At 41.0% G+C, this 21262-nt stretch overlaps 1 protein-coding gene across 1 annotated transcript in view; it reads right to left on the bottom strand.

Annotated features, from left to right (window-relative positions):
• hecw2a (HECT, C2 and WW domain containing E3 ubiquitin protein ligase 2a) overlaps positions 1-20827 on the bottom strand; it is a 58011-nt gene extending 37184 nt beyond the window's left edge. Inside the window, 5 exon segments of the mRNA XM_042495139.1 lie at positions 188-254; positions 726-820; positions 1496-1603; positions 8239-8978; positions 20365-20827. Coding sequence (XP_042351073.1) covers positions 188-254; positions 726-820; positions 1496-1603; positions 8239-8617 — 649 coding nt within the window. The 5' untranslated portion in view covers positions 8618-8978; positions 20365-20827.
• Positions 20828-21262: the final 435 nt, after the last annotated feature.

The raw sequence follows: 21262 nt of genomic DNA, 5'->3' as shown, positions 1-21262 counted from the left end.
AAAAACATAATCTTTAAAAACCAATAGTCTGTCTATTTTTGAAGGCTCTGTTAACTTCATTTCCAGATTTCTTTGATTTCTTTTTGAGAATGATTACAAGGCAAAAGTAACCTGCAGTGGGTGACTAAAATCTGCATTTTATAACATCAGTAGAAAAGTCTTCCAGCATGTAAACCTCTCAACTCACCTGTTAAAGTAAAGCTAATCAGTTTCCGTGGATGTTCAATGCCCACCTGCTCTGCTAGGCCCTCCACCTGAGAGAGAACACACAATATCACACTCCGTGCACCACAAAGAGAGAACACACACACACAAAGTCGGATTCCAGGGAACATGCTGACACACACCTGTGTTTGTCCTAATAAATTCACACAAATCTAATTGCTAATACAGGAGGCAACTTGGCAGCAGGAGGGAATATATTTACTGAAAGCAGGCAGCACAGTAGCAGTGAGGGTGCGCTGCTCATTGGTACATACATGGTCAACTACTTACACGTCTGCGTGAACCACCACATGGCTCTATCATGTACAAATCATGTGTACTTTACATGACAACTCATCACTTTTCAAAGAATACTATACATGTATGCAAATACAATAATCAGATTTTAAAATAAATGGAATTTATTATAATTTCTTGATGTAATCCTCCCCCTTAATGCCTAACTTTGACCACGATTACAGAGCTAAGCCTGAGACTGATTTTTACACACATACACAGACCAGGACTGCAGGGTTCTTCACAGTGATGCACGGGGTCGTGGCTCTCAGGGCTCCGCTTACTCCGTGGTAGTACTTAAAACAGATCTTCGTCTCGGCTGCAGGGGAAGCAGCAAGGAGTTATGGGATGTGGCTGCAGTACAAACATGTGTTGCTGTGCTCTGAATCTCATACTAACATACTGCCTACAACATGCTCAATATGTATGTTCTACTGCTTGCTAAATTAAGAATGCCATTACCCACAGACTGTTCATACTGAAGAAGACTCAAGCAACATGACTGAGCGATGGTCTGACCAGCAGCTCTCATATCTCCAAAAACTTTTCAGGTAGATTTTCCAAAATTTGGAATATAAATATAAATAAATGCAATTGCCAGAAGTAAAAAGCTATTATTAGGCTATAGACGCACTACACCATGGTCGCATGACTTAACATTGCTACCACAACAAAGCTGTAAAGCCATGTCCAACGTGATGACATTCTTTTCTTTGTAAACTGCGGAAGGAAAATAAGAGTACAGTGTTTTGAATATTTATTATATTCTTAAAACATAGATAACATATATAAATGTACTGCACTAATTGAAGAATATTCATGTTTCATAAAATCATATGATGAGCTTACATGGAATTTTAAACCCTTTAAAACAATATTCTAGAAGAACATTAGGATTTTTGTTGATGAAATATTTAACAGTACATTTTCAAGGTGATTTTTACAAAAACTGAAATAAAACTATTGTCAGGTATGACTGCCTGTGGTAACTTACGCTCCATAAAGTAGGGCCCGGGCTCCAGCCTCCAAACGATCTGACCCTTCTGGGTTCCATTCACCCCTCGGTTCTTACAGTCCCACACGTTGGACGGACTGGTTTCATCTGAAGAGGAGGAGAACTGTTAGTTATGTGAGCGTGTGTTAACTCTGGGCTTAGAGAAATCATGCTCCTGCTGTGTTTACATTCCCTCTGATTTCCAACCAAAGACTGTAAAACTTAACAAACAACAGACAACAGCGTTGGAGCTCTGGACCCTGCCTCTTGCTAAGAAAAACTGCAGCGAGTTATGTTTAGTCTGTGGACTCTGGCTTCCAAAACACAAGTTTGCCTTTAATCAGTGAAATCCATTCCCAAAATAGCCTCCCTACAACCTCTGAGCAGAAGGACAAACACCAAACTTCCTCTGAGTTAAAAACTGGGAGGGGGAATTCCGCTGTACGTAGCACTTTTGCGCACAGATTAATGAAGCACCAAACTCAGCTGACTGCTGGAGAGAGTGAGACAGGAGTCTGTGCTGTGTGTGTGTGTGTGTGTGTGTGTGTGTGTGCAGGAGCATGAAAGTGTGTGTGTATGTTTGAAGGGGAGTGGAGGAGAGGAGGGCAAGTTGCTTATCATTGAATGTCTGCTTAGTCGAGGAAAGCGGTAGCCCCTCTGGGGTTTAAGACCCTGGAGCAGGTAATGAAGTCCTGGCGGCCTTCTGATCGATATGAAGTGACCTGACGCCCTGCCAGGCACCAGGACTTTACACTCGTTCTTTGTCCCATACTGCATTCAACGTGAAAAGTGTCAGTATAAATGATCACGTTATAATGTGAAAATTTTCACGTTATAATGTGAAACTGATCTGTATTTCTTTTCACGTTATAACGTGAAAAGTTTCATGTTAGAAAATAAGAATTTATACTGTATGTCAGAGGGAATAGACCGTGAAAATGGTATGATGATGATTATATTGACTATATACCACATTTTACTGCAGATTAAAAGTCTCTCTCTGTCACAGAGATGAGGAAATACAAAGATGTCTATTTTACTCCAACTTTCCCACTTCACACAGCACACGTCACCTGTGTGTGTGTACCAGCCATTTAGCATATTTATTTTGTATTATTATATAGATTAGTTTGATGAGTAAAGAGTACATCATTTTGACCACTAGATGCCAGTAATACCCTGTATTCTATGACAGGTTCCATAGTTTTTGATGTACAATAGCGTGACTTCAGCTTCGCTGAGCCGCAGCGTTTTTCATGCATGGATGTATGGTTTCATGCTTTTGGTCTTCACACGTACAGCGTTGCTGCAACGCCACTGCTGCGTTACAGCCCGCAAATATTAGTATTGTATTTTCATATTTACGAGCACAAATTCCTCTCATTTATGAAGTCATACAAGCTCCTGCACAGCTGACAACACAGTCCTGTTAATGTTTCAAAATAAAATGTCTTGTATGAGCAACTGATGGGATTCTGTCCACAGAAACACTGTCAGAGGACTTTTGTTTTAAAAAAGGGAGGCGGGGAAGTTGGAGTAAAACAGACGTCTTTGTATTTCCTCATCTCCGTAACAGAGAGAGATTTTTAAATTGCACTAAATGTGGTGTAGAGTCAATATACCATCTTCACTGTCTATTTCTGCTGACATACAGTAAAATTATCACGTTATAACGTGAAACTTTTTCTGTTATAACGTGAAACTGATTCGTATTTCTTTACTCTAGAGTGGCAGCAATACGCTTCTGTAAATCCAGGAGGTCATCAGTGATGTCACTAAAGGTTTGGTAAACAAGTTAAAAATTCATTAATCCTTTGAAACCTGGATTGACATCAGTTTTCTTTTGCTATGTTCTGACCATAGGCTACAAAGTGTAGCTTTTCAATCTTGACCGCCCCCTGGTGTCTGACTGCAGTATAGATCATAAAGCCTGCCCCTTCATGTTAGCAAATGGACATAGGCCAAACTAAAAACTCTAAGTACACACCAAATACATTTTTCCCAAAGATGGTTTCGGTCTCTGAAGGTAGTTCTCATCACCCTGATGTTTGTTCAAGTGTTTGTTTTTTATTATAAGTTCGGTTTTAATGAGTTATTAAATTCTGTATTGAATCCAGCCAATCCATGTGCTCACATTCATTTGGAGTATTCACGACTTCGCAGACGGGTGTTTGGCAGGAACTGTCCCACTACAGATTTGGCTACTGCACAGACTGAGGCTCTAAATGACTTCGCCAGCTCAAGATGGTAGCGCCTGTATCCTGGATATTTAACCTCACCGAAGCATAGCGGGGGGTAAGTGGGTGGGGCACTGTCCATCTTTATACACAGTCTATGTTTCTGACGCCTCTCACAAGTATTTAAACCTTTGGAGCCCGAAAGAATTTTTTTAAACATGGAAAAAAGGCCCACATTCCCAAGAAATCAGTTGATCTGGAAAATTATTTTTAAAAAGCTAAAAAAAGAAAAAATGTCCATAAAACTATATTTATAACTATTATAAATATATATATCTAAATGTATTACTCTTCAATTACTTTTTTCAGGTAAGTTCCTTTTTTTAAAAAAAAATCACCTTTAATTGTCCCCCTTTTAGAAAAACTAATTTCCAGGTAATTTTCTTTTTTTTTTTACATTTTTGGGTCATTTCTTTTTAAGTTGCTCATTCCAACCATCCCATGTTTTTTAAAAAATCAAGCCAATTTGCTCAGGTTTCAAAGGGTTAATCCAATCCAACCTTATTAAGGACTCAGCTCACAGAGAGTTCCACAGACAATAAAACAGATAATATCAACAAAATAAAATGAAAAAGAGAAATATCAGAAAAATAAAATAAATACCACAAACAATAACATATAACAAGAGTCATATAGTGTCAAGAATATACTGTTGTCTGTTGTTCTGCTGGTTTGTTTGACCTCTTGGATATCAAAGACACCCATTGCTTTCAGAAATCCATAATCCATTACTAACACAATACATCACACTGAGCAGCTCCCAGCCTGCAGTTTTCCTCCAAATGTCACTTTATCATACCAGTAAATATCTTTACCTTTAACTTAACTTTTTTTTAAAACTTTTTGCCTGTATGATGGACTGTGAAAATGACGTACTCATCGTGACCTGGTGAGGGCAACAATTTGTCAGACTGGAAAAACACTGATTCTGCAAAAAATCCTACTTGAAAACATGACAATACATTTTACATTCTAGTATGGACAGCTGGACGAAGATATTTTGTAAAATGAAGGTTGTGTTGACAGTGGCCCAGGTCCTCATACGACTGAAGCTCTGAGAACACTGGATGCCACCAGTAGCGTATTTTGGTTTAACCCCTTTTGTCTGGTTAACACCGTCTCTCACACAAATGTTGCATTCTAACAAATTAACTACGAAATTGAAAAATGAATTGTTTAACTTTGTCAAAAGGACAGTTCACCCCAAATCAAAATACATATTCTTCCTTTTACCTGTAGTACTATTTTAACAGTCTATTTCCAAAATAATGGAACTAAATGGCATTAGTTAGAAAGAAAATACATTTCCCATTTGTGTGAGAATATGGCGAATACATCAGGAATTCAGCTCTTTATCGTGTCATATCATTAAACAGTGTACAAGTCATAGATTCTTAATAACAAATGTGCTGGTTATACACTATTGCTCCTGTATTACTTTTCACCTCGATGCACAGATCAGCCTGACAGTTTGAGCCTGATAGCCTTCCTCAGCACACAGGTCAATGTATTTCCCCCCTGTCAAATTCCTGTCTCTAAGCAGGATTAGCATACATTATCGGAGACCACCCCACTTGCCTCAGATACGTGCAAGCTTTGTGATGGTGTGTATGTTATTGTACACCGAGGCAGAGCTGTTACATGTTGACTCAGCCTGCGGTTCTGTGTAAAGTCTCAACAGCTCCTGTTGCAGTATTGACTCAGAGTTGGAAGCTCCTACACGAGACTCTACCTGGCTATTCTCGGCTCCCAATAATAAAACACCTGGATCAGCTTAAAAGCTCTGAGGACGGATAGGGTCACGTCAGCTCAGGCCCTGGATGCCTGTTTCCCAAAGTTTCCCAAATAGCTCAGCAAAAAGATTTTTAACAAAAGCACAAATAACTATAGAGGTAAACTGAACAAATCATTCAAATTGTCTTTCATGTTGAATTTTTTTCTGCTGATTCTGATCATATAATTGTACGAAACCATCACCCCTCTTATAAAATATAAGTTACTTGCAATCAGAGATGTGGACTTAAGATTTTTGAACTCAAGTCAGACTGTAAAGTGAGACCTAACTAATGACTGACTGCTCTGAGAGTTGACTCAAGGCCAGGGTTGGAAATTAGCACCAGCTTCTGGCCAAATGCTAGATTTTCATAATTAACCAGCCACAAAAACAATGGTAATCTATTGAGTGGCTGGTGGACGTTGGAATCTGCTAGCCACAGCGGCAGGTGGACAAATAACTTAATTTCCATGGTAGTTGACAGTCATGAAAGAACATGGAGAATATTTTGGTCCTTAATGGTCCTTAAATGATCTATTATTAGTAACGCCTTTGCTTTTCCTACCATTACAAGTCAAACTGTCTGCTGTGAATAAAAGTCTATAACTGGCAGTTTACTTACATTGTCTATAAAAAAGGATGCTTTACACACATCTTCCCCCAGGCAGCACAAAAGATCTCTACAGTCAGCACAGTTTCAAAGTGGACAACCAAAATTAGTGTCACCAGTTCAGTATCTGACCAAATATCTCACCTTCTCTTCCTGAGTTATGACATTAAGTGACGGCCAGAAGAGTGTTTTTGCAGAATATTATGATGTCACTGTGGAGTTGACCTTTGATTGCATATAAATTTTCCTCACTTCATCATTTTTTCCTGTCAGACATTTGTGTAAAACTTTGTCCTAATGAGCACATGAATTCTTGGGTTCTTGTTTTGTGAGGTCATAGTGACCGTGTTCAAAAGAATGAGAGGGCTGCAAGGTCACCCTGACCTTAAACTTTGACCTTCAACCACCAAATTCAAATCAGTTCTTTCTTGAGTCCAAGTTAATGTTTGTGCCAAATTTGAAGGAAATCCCTTCTAGAGTTCTTGAGATACTGTGTTCACAAGAATGAGATGGATGCAAGTTCACAGTGACCTTTGACCAAAGTCAAGTTTAAATGGACATTTGTGCTAAATTAAAAAAAAAAAATCCCCAAAGGGTGCTTGAGAACTCTGTACTTCACTATATACTATTTCGCATTTTTGCAAATGTTTGTCTTAATTAGTTTATGAATGCTTGAGTTCCAGCACAAAACATATTTTATGAGGTGACAGTGACCTTGACCTTTGACAATCAAATGGGTTCATTCTTGAGTTCAAGTGGACATCTCAAAATTGACAAAACTCCCTTGAGGCTTTATTGAGACATTTCGTTCAAGAGAATAAGACTAGTATAAGAATGGGTCACACTGACCTTTGACCACCAAATTCCAATCAGTCCATCGATAAGTCCAAGTGGACGTTTATCCATCCAAGTGGATGGATAAAAACCCCCCTAACAGAATTCTCCTGGTTGCGGCTAGCACTAAGGCATAACAAAGCATTTTCAATTGTTTAACCAGACAGGGTTTGCTAGGTTGTCATGGAGATAGATTGGTTGGTTCTATCCCAGGGTCTCCTATCATTGGATGTGCCCTTAAAACCTCTAACCTCTAAACCTCTATACTTAAAAGTATACTGCTGAGTATACAGACATAGCGCTCACTTTGGAATACAAGGACCTCCAAAGTATCCTCCACAGGACTCCCTTTGTGAGCCTTTTCCAAGTTCACAAAACCCATGTAGACTGGATTGGCAAATTCTTGTGAACCCTTCAGCAGCCCTGCAAAGGTAGAGAGTTGGTCCACTACAAGGATAGAATGAGCATTGCTCCTCCTGAATCTGGGTTCAACTGCTGGTCAGAGCCTCCTTTTCAGCCCCCTAGACTAAACTTCCCTCAGGAGTGTGATACCTCGATAATTGGAGCACATCCTCCGGCCCAATTTTTTTAAAAATGGGAACCACCTCCCTGGTCTGCCACTCCACAGGCAATTAAATGCCTCATACTATAATGTTTCAGGTACAATATTAGATAAATATAATACTTCAGATACTATTTCCAAAGTTAAGACTGATCCCTAAACCAAGGCAGGGTAGAATTCCTTTGGATTGATATAACAATGGATTAATATAACAACTGTGCTGGTATGTCAACACAACCATGGTCATGACAACTCCATTTGCTGACAAAGACCATGTCATACTGTTGAAAGAGAAAGACCTTTGTGCGATTTCCAGTGTTGGGATCTTTTTGTTAAACTCTTGCTTGGTTAATAACATGCTTCTGCTTGCATATTCATGACACCACAATTTTTCTTAGGCACAATCTGACATGCCTAAAAAATGTAAAATTAGAGCAATTTGCTGTAGGGCCCTTTTTACTTTAGACTCACTAATGACTTCAGACCTGGAAGTTCTGTTCTGATCTATTTAAGTCCAAGAACATTAAAAAATGTATAGGACAGGAACAGGGAGGCCTTGCATAGCTGCATACCTTGCATATTTATTATTAGGGCTATGCATGGATTTCATTTATGCAGTAAAAACTATCAATACACCTAAGAGAAACATAAGAGAAAGAAAAAATGTTGAGATCAGCATTAAGAGCAGTTCTACTAGCAACCACAAATGTAAAAATCATCACTTACCAATATGGTACAACCCGATCCAGTCGGTAGCATCCACCTCCTCCTTGATGTCCCAGGATATGACGAGGTTCTGGCCGCGGTTCAGCGTGTACTCCAGAGTGGACGCCGTTAGCGAAGATCGGCTCTGGGAGGTCACCAGATCTGTGTCACTGTTAGCCCGTGGGAGACCGATAGGGCTGCTGATAACAGAGGCAGTGTCGACAGCAGCTCCGCCCCTCTCTGCCAAGGTTCGCAGGTTCTCCGGACTGAGGGTGTGCCGGAGGTGGGGGCTACGCCTTCGTGGAGCTGAGAGGTGTTCGCGGCCCCCCACTGCGAGGTTGGGTGGATTGTGGGAGCGGGTCCTGGGTGGTAGGACAGCTGTAGCGAGCGAAGGACGCATGTTGTGCGATTGGTAAGAAGACGAGAAGCAAAAACTGTTGGAAAGGGTTTTAGATGAGGCAACGATTGGTGGAAGCTTCTTAACGATTAGATTGGTCGTCAAAGTGAAGACGCATTTTACTGATTTATCCCCACTGACGCAACTTCATGTCTCAACATTAAGAGCTGGTTTGAAGAGGCTGTCGTGCCTGGGAACGTATGGAAACTTTGGAAATAATGTGCCGATTCCTTCTCCACAGGGGCTCCTCTCATCAACCATTCTGGTCCTTGCATCATAACAGAACAGCTGTAGCAAAGGATAGACATAAACAGTCACTATATTTGCCGACTCTTACGTCATCTTATTCAATGGCAATGGGAACCTAAAAATGGGAAGAGAAGAGAAAGACAGAAAAAACTGTAAGCTTCAAAATTGTTTGCTTTCCACTTAGCTGCAATCAACAAATGACTGAACGAGCATCAGTCACAAGGCAGGTTTCCATTACAGATTTGTTCAAAACTCTAGTGATACGTTCGAGATGCCTATAAAACACAATTGCAAGATGACTGCGTTTGCACTGACTGATGTCATGTGACTTCTCGTCTCGCAATATAATATTTCAAGAAGCATGCCGATGGATGTTCAAAACATCAGCAACTTTATTTCTATTGCAGCACTAGTCGTTATTAATGAGAGGCGACGTGGTGTGTTATGCGAGCGATAACGGAAAGGCAAGCCCCTTATACACGGGAGCGGTGGTGCGGAGGTGATAGTCCATGATTTCACAGAGGAATTGTGGATCCAAATAAATAATCACAGAAAACCATTTATCTATCCCAATGGATTTATGGACCAAAGCCTTTAAAAAGACACTACAGTTCAAGGCTGGATTACAAAGCTTCTGAAAGGGATACAATCACACAGGAGCTCTTGTTGGAGCAGTAGGGAGGCTAACATTACTTTTGGGCTAAAAATAGGAAATTTCTCTGTCGCATGCAGAGTGATAGAGATATTTAACCCTTTAAAACCTGAGCGAATTGGTTGGATTCTTTAAAAAGCATGGGAAAAAAAGGTAATGTCCAACTTGGCAAGGAATGTCCCAAAAATTGTGAAAGGTGAAAGGAAAAAGACCTGAAATTTTGGAGGAAAGATTATAAGAAAGAAAGTTATTTTGATAATCTATTTAATTTTTAAAAATTAAATTAAAAAATTAAATTTCTTATGTTACAGAACAAAAATGTTTACATGTTTATATATATCATATATTATATATTTTTATCATTTTTCTGAGTTATTTTCTTGTTTAGTCTGAACAAATTCATTATGTCTTCACTGAATCTAGTTTATGTTGTTTATTTTGTTTCTTGCTCCTGCTCCTGCTCCTGCTCCTAAACAGCTGATAACAAACGTCAAAGCAATATCACGTTTTTATTTATTTATTTATTTTTTAACTTTTTTTGGGTTTATTTTTCAGGTAACTTTTTACTAATTTCTTGATCATTTTTGAGCCATTTCTTGTATAGTTGCTCGTTGCCTTTTCCCCTGGGTTAACGTTAGTAACTTTATGTTGTATATGACACCGTCACTGTAAAGAGTTGACCTCTTTCGTGTCCAGTATGTCAGATTTTTCCCATAAATCCTGTTCAACACACCAGCACACAGCTCAAGTGGAAAAGGCGCTGCACGGTTTATTTTCGGATACAGTCACACTGTAGATCACATTAATTTTTAACTCAAGGCATTCCACTTGCCTGAACACAGAGTTAACCTGTCCTGGGCGAGTGTTAATGCCGAGCCCTGTGACAGGAAAAAAAAACGCTTTGACGGACAACGCTTTAGGTTGAATACAGCCCTGGAAACAGATTGTGAAAAGGCCTTAACCTATCTACAATGTCTTTGATTTTTTTAAAAAAAATTAATTTATTGCGTACTAATGTCTAAATGACAAGGGTTAAACATGATTTACTTCTTTGAATGATTAATAAAAACAATTAATAAAAGTATGTATGTTGGTGCAAACAGACCTTCCCACAGTAGAGAAGAGTAGACTGAAATGATTGAGTTCGAAATCCATTATCTCTTCGTGACCACTGGAAAAAGGAATCTCTAAATCATCCTAATAACCCTCACACACACACACACACACACACACACGTCTCTGGGAGCGGGTTTCTATGGTTTCTGTCAGTAGCAGCAGCCTTAGGACGAACAGAGAAAGGAGACAGGCAGCTGTATCTGCCTCCCAGGAAGCTCTTCAATCAGCAAATGCCAGTTTGGGAACTGTCTGGGGAGCGCTGTCAGTGTCGCAACTCGAGCCATTTTGTTTTTAAAGGAAGGATGGCATGTGACTTCAGAATCTAGCCAAAGGCAGCTGGTTTTAGACGCACTGAGGAGCTTTTTTCCTCCCCCCCAACGGAGAATAGGTTTGGTAATTTCCAGCTAATATGTGCCTGGTGCAGTCACTGGAAAACCATGTGGGCTGAAGTCTGAGCTAAGCCCTCATATCTTTGGCATTTTAAGTGCGTGTACATCTCAAAAGCTGAGCTGTTCAGTGGTGCTTTGAAACCATTGCTTCCTCTGCAAGCCTGTGTGTAATCTACACTGTATACATTACTGTATTAAAAAAAACACTAAAAAAACATTTGGATTGTTAGGTTATTAGCCTTCACATTAGCCAAACTGAAAATCAAATGACTGAACAGTTTATGCTTCCTCTTATATTCTGATATTAAAGGGTTAGTTTGACATTTTTGGAAATGCTTATTGCCTTCTTGATGAGACTTAGATGACAAAACCAATACCACTCTCATATCAGTGTGGTAAATATTAAGCTAACATTGGCAGCCAGTTCACTTAGCATAACGAAAGGAAACAGAGGAAAACAGCTAGCCTGCCTCCGTCCAAAGGTGCAAGAAAAAAAATCAGACTTTTACTACCTCTAAAGCTTCCATATAACTGTGTACATCCTTATTTAACCTATATACAAATTTAAAAGGTGATGCAACTGGGACTTTTTTTAGCCCGTATTTTTTTTACAGTTTGCCAAACTGGCTGAATTACAAGCATCCTGAGTCAGCCATTAGTAGATGCTGTTTGCAATGCATCAATGGATAGACACTTAGGATTACTTTGTTACTGAAACAAAAAAAAACTGATAATAAATGCATCTTAGGCAAATTTTGGAATTATAAGGAGCATCCAGGGTCTGAAACTTACGACAAATTTCAATAAAGATATTTCATTTTAAAGCCACTATTTGCTGATGCTGATGATGCACCATTATTACTGTGCATTCCTAGTTTTAATGTCCTTAAAGTGCTTCCATAGTCTGTTTGTCAAAGCCGCTGCTGCTGCAACTGTTAAACATGCCATAAGCTTGCCAAATCAGCCAGCCAGACTACAAAAACTAACCTCCTGTCTACTGGTCTCTTTCACCTCAAGCAGTATCTTTTCTTTAGGTCACTCCCTTCACGCTCCCTGGAGAGGTGCATCACACAGTTTGAAAACCTCTGTCAATATGATTCCCTCCACTGCACTCACTAACAACATAGCCTGCTTCATTTATCAAAGTTGAAAAAGCACAATAGCCGCAGCACCAAATCAGTGTGTGTGGTGCAATGGAGCACGACACGACAGAAGTGAGTTTGGAAAAACAGGTGAAATGTGTCAGGCAGACATAAACAACCTCTGTTGTGGATGTCTCTTTTAGTCAGTAGTAAGATCAGCCCTTTCTTTCTTTACATTCTGACAGGTAGACTGTGTGTGAGTATGACTGTGCAAATTCCTAACCATGCAAAGATTGGAAATAATCTCAAAAGCGATTCCGATGCAGTGGCTCGTATGACAAATTGTCCAATATACTGTGTATATTGTGCCTGAGCCTCTGAATCAATTCACTTTGCATTTTGAAGCGACTGAACAGAAATGATGAACTGGCCTCTGCGCTGATGCATGTGGACTGGCTGTGTTTCTGGATAACCCGGGCCTTATATTGAAATAAGATCTGCTGCATTTGACATGGGGGAAAGCCTGGACGTCCCTGACTCGACAAGATTACCAGAGCGCAGCTTGCATCGCACACACACATATGCACACACGCGCGCGCGCACACACACACACACACACACACACACACACACACACACAAACATACACACACCGCATACAGGGATTTATGACAGAATAAAACCTTCATCACAGATGCAGGAATACGTAAATCCCGCTCACGTGTGCTCGTGGCCTCATACGCAGTCATGTAGCACCAGCAGGGAGGGGCCATTTATTTTCATAAACAAGCCAAAGCTTACTCTGAAAAAAAAAGAAGAAACTAAAAAAGTGTATATGTAACTGCTGAGTCGTTACGTAAGTGTTCCTGTGGTGCGAGTGCCCCCCTCATGTTTGCCAGGCATTGTCTAACCCTGATGTGGAGTCAGAGACGTGGCGGCTGCGCCCGTCCCACTCAAAGCAGGGGGATGAGGAGTCTGTCTACCAGCTAAGAGCAGCACACACCAAAACATGACCTCAGGAGGGGGCACTGAACAATCTGGACTCACTCCAGTGCTTTTTCTTCTAAAAGACTGCCATTTCCCTTTATAATCCCAATTCCACTGCTGTGCACGACTCTGACCTGATGCAGGATTACTGATTGATTCTCAGGAAACACAGAGATAAACAAGGTGTTATATGAGTCCCCCAAAATCCAATTGTGTTTCTAATTCTAACCTTTCTCTGGGATGATGTTAAATTTGACACCTGTCTTGCAAAGACAGTCACTTGAGTACTGTTCTTTTATTAGGCACCAAATACTTTGTACTCTGCACCGCTGTGCAGTGAATACTAAAAAGAAACACATCTGCAGCAGAGGGTCTGATGGTAGAATATACTGGAGTGTTGTTTTCTTATGTCTTGTCAAGAAGACGTTCTTCAGATAACTTTCCTACAGCATGTCAGCATTAGAAGATTTCTAGGTATTTGGGAATTATAATAACAACATTCTTTGTGACAGCTCTCTGTTTTATAAATGCAAAAGGCTGAAAAAGTCTGTCTTGTTCAGTGTCCCATGTGACAGTCATGACTGACAGGCACCATCGTAGTAATACGGCTGCACACCTCCCCTTACACACCTCATGCCAGGAGGAAGACATGCTGAATGCTCACAAACACAGGCCCCTGCACTGCTCTGCTCTAATCTCACACACACACACACACACACACACACACACACACACACACACGCACACAATTATTCTGGTGGTTATCGGCAGAAAATTAAATAATTGAACTGCGCAATTAATAACTTTGGTTAATAATTTCAAGGAACCTTTACCCAATGACCAGAATAGATGTTGGTATTTTATGTTTCTGCAAACCTCTGGGAGAGTGTATGAGCAGATGGACAGCAAACACATGCACATGTCCCTTTGTATAATTCTGTGTCCCCTCTCTATAAATTCTGAGGTTTACAACAAAAAGGCTGCATTATTGCATATATATCATGGATTAAACATCACACATAATAACATTTGTAGCTTAATAGCTGGATGATACATTTAAGCTTTATTAAAACAACTCTGTTGTTAATGTGTGGTTATATTTTGGCACAAAAACTGATTAGTTATAGTTAAGAGAAGATCACATTTTGGCTTTAAATACTATGGCTGGAAATGCCACAATATCTCACTAAAAAACAACCAGTTTTGTTGTTTTCAAACAGTGGTAGCAGCTGGCATCTCACCATGATCTCACACCATCCACAATCCCCATCTCCATTTATATACCTGTAATCAAACTAAACAAAACTACATCACTTTAGGAATATTGATATGATACGTATAAAAAGTATCAATGTATTATATCCGTGGTTTGCAGAAACGTACAATGGAAAACTATTAAAGCACATCAATGAGCCACAGCGTTGCCCTGGGTGAAATGTTCCTACCATGAATACACACACACTTTGAGTCAATCCCACACACACCATCCTGCTGCAGGAAATACTCACTGTAGCACCAATTGTGTATAAATCTGTGGCTGTAAATAGTCCCCAACAAGTGCACTACTTCCACGTGTATGAGTAATGTTTGCTAAAAACTACAATGCCCAGCTGATTCAGGTAAATACTGAGGCTTACTACACATGAAAACATACACTGAACAGTCAAAACAGTCAAACCACTGGCAAGTGAATACCATTTATTATCTCGTTACAGTCATGCAATATGCAATGTTGCCACTTGACATGCTCACCGTTGTTAGTGAATTGGACATAAGCCAAACTAAAAACTCAAAGTACATGCCAAATCAATTTTTCCCAAAGACAGTTTCTGTCAGTTAAGGTAGTTCTCATCACTCAGATGTTTGTTCAAGTGATCGTTTAACTGATAAGTTTTGGTTTCAATGAGTTATTCAATTCTGCAAAACAGGGATTTTCCGCCATGACTGACAGCTGTGTCAGCCAATCAGTGTGCTTATGCTCAATGGCGCTGCTGGGATTGGCAGACGGGTGTTTTGGCTAGAACTTCACCATTGCAGATATCACTACTGCGCAGACTCTGACTCCAAATGACCTCACCGGTGTGAGATGGCAGCAGCTTTTTTTGGGTCTGTTTTGGTTTCATTTAAGCATAGTGGGGGTAAGTGTGGACATGTCCTCCATCTCTATATACAGTCTATTGTTTGCTATCATCATATTTGGATGATTTGGGCTGCCAGTATACTTATATGCAACTATAGACTTGTGATGGACATATTTCACTTATTTCTGGCTTTTCATAGAAATAATAACTAGGAGATGTATCAATAATAGATAATAATCATTAGTTTAAAGCTGTGTTTATGCAAATTGGATATGTGATGTGAGCTGTAGGGGCTGTGATGTCAGTGAAGGGATTCCTCCTCCTCTCTCTCACTTTCCCTCTGTTTCTCTTTGGCTGTGTGTGTGTGTGTGTGTGTGTGTGTGTGTGTTGTGTGTGTGTGTCTGTGTGTGTGTGTGTGGGGACCCCTCTGTGCCCCTGTGGAGGTGACTGCTGCACTTTATAGCCTGACAGAACGGGCACCTTGGGGAGCTGGCACAGGCGCACACAGTGGCACCGAGGTCTCATTGTGCCTCACTGACACATAATGTTAAGAACAAAACACGAAACCAGCACAAAGAGGCCTTACACACTAAAACAAATACACCGCCCCTCGACAAAACCGCACACACACATTCTCATCCGCGCTTCTACAAACAGTGTTTCTGACTCAGAAGATGAAAATATACTGTGTTCGCAAAACTACCTCCTCACCGAGCTCTAATATGAACCTAAAGCTGGATGAAGACTGAGCAGTCCACCTGACTACAACTCTCTGCAGAGAGCTCGCTCGAGGACGCAGCTTTGTGAGTCATTCTGCGAGAACACGGGTTACAAGGTTGGTGCCAGAGTGCTCCCACTTCCCAGAAAAAGTGCCCTGTCCCGCTCAGGGTAGTTCTCTAAACACATTGCCCTGAGAGTACATGACAGGGATGAGTCACTCCTCAGGAGGTATGCCTTCATGACAGGCCTCGGCCAGTCGGAAATGGCATTTACGCCTGAAGACTGATTGATATCACCCTCTCCAAGTATAGAATGCTGACCTTTCCATAAATGGGAAAGTGGGATGTTTATGGATTTATGACAAGCTTAAAAACTGTATACAAAAGCAGATGGCTCTAGAGTATTCTCTCTTCTTCCACCCATATTTTAGAAGCAGTCACATTGAGAGCAATGACTGGGGTCAGTCATTACTAATTTAGGTTGTGCAGCAAAATGTAAAAACTCACATACACATTTTAAAGGGACAGTTCGCCCCAAATGAAAATGACATGTTTTTTTCCTCTTACTTGTAGTACTTTTTATGAGTCTAGATTGTTTAGTGCGAGTTGTTGGAGATATCGGCTGTTGAGATGTCTGCCTTCTCTCTAATATAACGGCGGCATTGTGGTGTTCAAAGACGCCAAAAACTACTTTTGAAGAATTAAAAAAAAGCAGATTTTACATGAGCTGCTACCCACGAGGTCTGTGTATTATCTTGAGTAACTGGGTCATGATTTAATGAAAGAGACATTGCTGATTTTCAAATGTATTTTCTCTGTGCTTTGAGCACCACAAGCTAAGTGCCATCTACTTCAATTATATTGGAGAAAAGACAGATATCTCTAAGACCGATATCTCCAACTATCGGCAACTCACATCAAAACAACTTGATAAATAGCCCCGCAGGTAAGAGGATAAATATGTCTTTGATTTTGGGGTGAACTATCCCTTTAAATCAATATGGAGACCTTTCCAAAAATACCAAATTTAACTGGCTGAATTTTGTGAATTGTATATCAAATGAAGCACTAAAGGTGTATAAAATGTCTGTTTAGCACCTTTGAAGCCAAATAGTTGCATAACTTGCAAACTAATAACCACTAAAAATGTTGGCACTGTATGCTTCTGCAAACCATGGTTAAATTTGTGCATTTCATATGTAGCCAACATGTTGAAACTTTATATTTCAATTTTCAATTTCATGTAGCGGCAACACTGAGGTTAACATGTAGTTTAATTTGAGCACAAAAACACTTAGTTGGGGTTAGGAAAAGATCATATTTTGGCTTTAACAACCCAGTTTGGTCACTACAAACACAGCTGGACATGAGTAGCTAAAAATACCAGCCTTTGCTGTTTGTTGGTTTCAAACAGCAGTCTGCTGGTGTAGCTGTCCCCCCTTGGTCTTCCACATTTCATCATCTCCTCCTCTTGAAGAGAAAATAAAGTCATAAACATGTGATTTAATATCATACGAATAATGAAATGTAGAAATGTAACACACCTTGATTTGCAGGAAGCGTTAAATGCCAACATTTTAGTATGTCAATGGCTTGAACAAGCTTAAACAAAAGGGGAAAAAAGGATGTTAAAGAGTTAAGGATGGATTAATAGAGACCTGTACACGAAGCAGACAGTGACATCACTGCAGGGCGACCCGACCTCTATGTTCCTCTCCCATTTTAAATCCTGACTCATTAGCTAATTCAATCTAAAAAAGTGCTTTACAGCCTGTGAAGTCTGGTCACCTGACTCAATAGAGGACATATTTTTTATTCGATGATCGATCTCTTTCTCACTACATCACTGCACAAAACCGTTATATTCACCCTCCAAAACCCTCTCTCTTTTTCTATAAACAGAATGATTGCTGGGGAATCAAGGGTGCGTAAAAGGCTGAGTGTTGTTTGAAATCATTAGATACTATAGCACCCAAAAAATACTTTAGTTTCAGTATCGATAGCAAAATAATACTTTTTTCGGATACATTCCTTTTGAGAAATATACACATTTTTCTGCAATTGTTTTTTTCATTTGACATGACAAAGGAAGCCAGTTTTTAAATGCTAAATTGACTGCACCTATATAAAGCTTTTATAGTTTTAGTGACCACTTTAAGCTCTTTACACTACAAGCACCATTCACCCCATTCATACAGCGGCGGCAGAGGCTACTATATCAGATAATGATTCACACACACACACACACATACACACTCTCTCACACACCGGGAGAAATTTGGGGTTCAGTATCTATAGCCCGAGGCACTGCAGCTTTGAAATGCAAGGGCCCGGGTTCAGACCACCAACCTTATGATTGGTGGACGGCTGCTCTGATTTCTGAACCGCAGCCCTGCACTTTACAGATTCTTGGTTTTTAATCAGAATCTTTCATAATTCATTAACCCTTTGAAACCTGACCAAACTAGCGTAATTTAAAAAATACGGAAGGAGGACAATAAGATAATTGATAAGATTTTAGTAAAAAGTTACAAAAAAAGAAAAGTTGAGGAAAAAAAAAGAAAAGAAATGAAACAAAAAAGAGTGTATATATAATTTTCTTTATAATTATTTTTTCTTTTTTTATATATATTTTGAAGCCAGCATCAAATGGCCATTCAATAAATTGACATTTCTGTCTTTGTCTTCTGTGTGCATCAAGCATTGTGATTGGCTGTTAAACACTATGATGTCAGCGCTAAAATAAGAAATTACTCTTAATAATTTTTGCACTTTCCCATTGGCTTTTTCTATCAGACTCCGAGGTTGCTGCTTGATTTGACCTTTGAACAATGTGCAACTCTCAGAAAAACATGCCAGCATCGATGACAGGAATGTATAAGCTTGGAGGCAAATCCGATGGATCGCACAATTTGGAACTTTCAACTAGAACCAGTTCTCCATCCCCATCAGTGGTGAAAATAGCAGTGAGGCTGGACTAGTCTTTAGGAGTTTCAACAAATAGTGAGAGCTCTAAAAAGACAGGCCCCGTTTTCCTCAGCGGCCAAACACATCAAACATCTCTTCTAAAGTGGACCTCGGGTCAGCTAAAGGACAGCTGGTCCTCATGTTAGGAGAGCTTATGATGGATTCTCAAAGTGACCCTTCTTCACACTGCTTTAATCTGCCACTTTGATCACTTTAGTATGGCTACCGAGGAATGACGTATTGGTGACACAGGGCAAAGGAGAGTTGCTGTTGTCATTAGAAGGTTTGAAGACGTGATTGTGTGAAATGAAGGGTGTGTTGAGGTGCACAGTCAGCTCTAGAGTGTCGACTTCATTTCGTATATATATTAAATGGTGTGTTCAAAGAGGATTTTTACATCATCATACACACTTCCTTAAGTTCTGGGGTGTCGCAAGTTGTTAGGGACCCTGTGTAGGACATTTTGGATTCCCTCACTTTTCTCTCACCTTCTGTCATATCTACCTATCCACAACTCAAAAACTTCACATATTTACTCATCAGCTATCTGCATCTCACATTATGGGTTCTGCGCACAATCTGGGCAGTCGTCAGAGCCAAACGCTCACAGGTTGCCCCCTTGTCAAATTCTGTCAAGTGAGGAAATTCTGCTTTTTTTGTGATGATCTGCAGAGAAAAAAAATCTAACAAAACTGTATTTCTGCTTGTTTCAGTTCATCTCAGATTACAGATTTGCTTGATGGATGATATTCTTGTGAAAGCTGTGCAGTTCAGCACATTTCAGCCCACCTTAAAAGCAGATCACCGTTGGAAAAAAAGTAAATTCTGCAGTGCAAGATCACAAAGGGGTGTATAGCAGAGACACTGCGGGTCCACGTGAAGGATTCCAGCACCCAGTCTCAATAATAACCATAACATTATTTGATAAGATATAAATGCCAGTGGGCTTCCATGTCTGAGCGGGGTGATAACCGTTCGTATGGATGTAAACACAGGCCACTTTCTGGACCATCTCAACATCTCCCGAGCTAAAGAGACGCGAAGGTAACTCACGCTTTCAGCAAAATCACGTTACATAACAGTTTGTCTCCAACTTTAATCATTTCAAATCAATCCGTGCGCTGGCGAGGCCGCGCACGGCCGCTTCTGCTTTGCGCACATGACTGAGCAGGCCATACAGGGACCGCACTGGCGGAATGTGCAGGTGTCATCGCTCGCTATTGGATTACTGTGGGAATTCCCTACGTCATTTTCTTCTAATGCATCGCTTTCGCAAGACGCGCGCATGAAACCAAAAAAATCGATCAATTATTCCCCTTCGGTGCAAAACCACAACGGCGGAAAGCAGAAAAACGAGACGCAGAGGACGGCGCTGCGGTTGTTTAATGAAAGATTCAGCTGCTTAGAGCATCATCACCACCATCATCATTATCACCATCGCTGCTGGGAGACATGAACACCTACACGGTCCCTCCGTTCCTGGAGGCGCACTGGGTGGCGGAGCTTACCTTTGGCGCAGAGGTGCGGGGATGGAGGAGGACGGTGCACGGAGGGTGACAGCGCTGCCGCCAACACCTGCTCGGTGGTTTCTGAGCGGGGATATCACGGTTTAGGTCGTTATCCCTGCAGTCCAAATGAGGCGGGACGGGCGGGGTGCCGCGGTAGGGCCCCCCCTCCCTCTCAGATCCCGAGCCAGGGCAGCTTTGGGCTCGGAGTCACGTATCGAGACGGTATCCCTCTGAAAAGCTGCTGCGGCGCTGCAGAGACACCTCGGCCCTCTTCGGGTAGCAGCGGCCAGAGGTGTGTGTGTGCGCAGAAACTCCAGCAGCACCTCCCTGCACCCTGTCCGCACAGGAGGCTGCTCCTGCTGCTCCTGCTGCTGCTGTGGGCTTCAGGCGTGCAGCTCATACAGGCATCGCAGTCTCTCCTCTCTGCATTGCAATGCGCTGCAGTCAGCCGACGTCCTCCCACCAGTCCCAGCAGATGCACAAAATCTGACTGGGCAGAGCATGTAACCGCTGTCAGTCCACAGAGAGAGAGAGAGAGAGAGAGAGAGAGAGAGAGAGAGAGAGAGAGAGAGAGAGAGAGAGAGAGAGAGAGAGAGACTTAGCCTGCTGGAGGATGGCGTAATATTTGGTGATTTGCAGTGGAGTGGCTCTCCTTGCTGGGGGGCGCGGAGGGATTTATTCACAGGATTGTCGTGCCTGAGATGTAGTTTTTGCTGTTGAAACAAACAAACACACACAAACACACACACACACACACACACACACACACACACACACACACACACACACACACACACAGAGCATATTAATGTGGGAGAATGCCAGAGTGGGAGGAGAGAGAGGGAGAGAGAAATAAGTCAACCTGTAGAACAATCCCACTGCACACATACAATGAGAG

This window comes from Plectropomus leopardus, chromosome 10 (assembly GCF_008729295.1).
Source record: "Plectropomus leopardus isolate mb chromosome 10, YSFRI_Pleo_2.0, whole genome shotgun sequence".
NCBI lineage: Eukaryota > Metazoa > Chordata > Actinopteri > Perciformes > Serranidae > Plectropomus > Plectropomus leopardus.
Note: the sequence above shows the minus strand (reverse complement) of the source record. Positions and strands in the feature narration are given on the sequence as shown.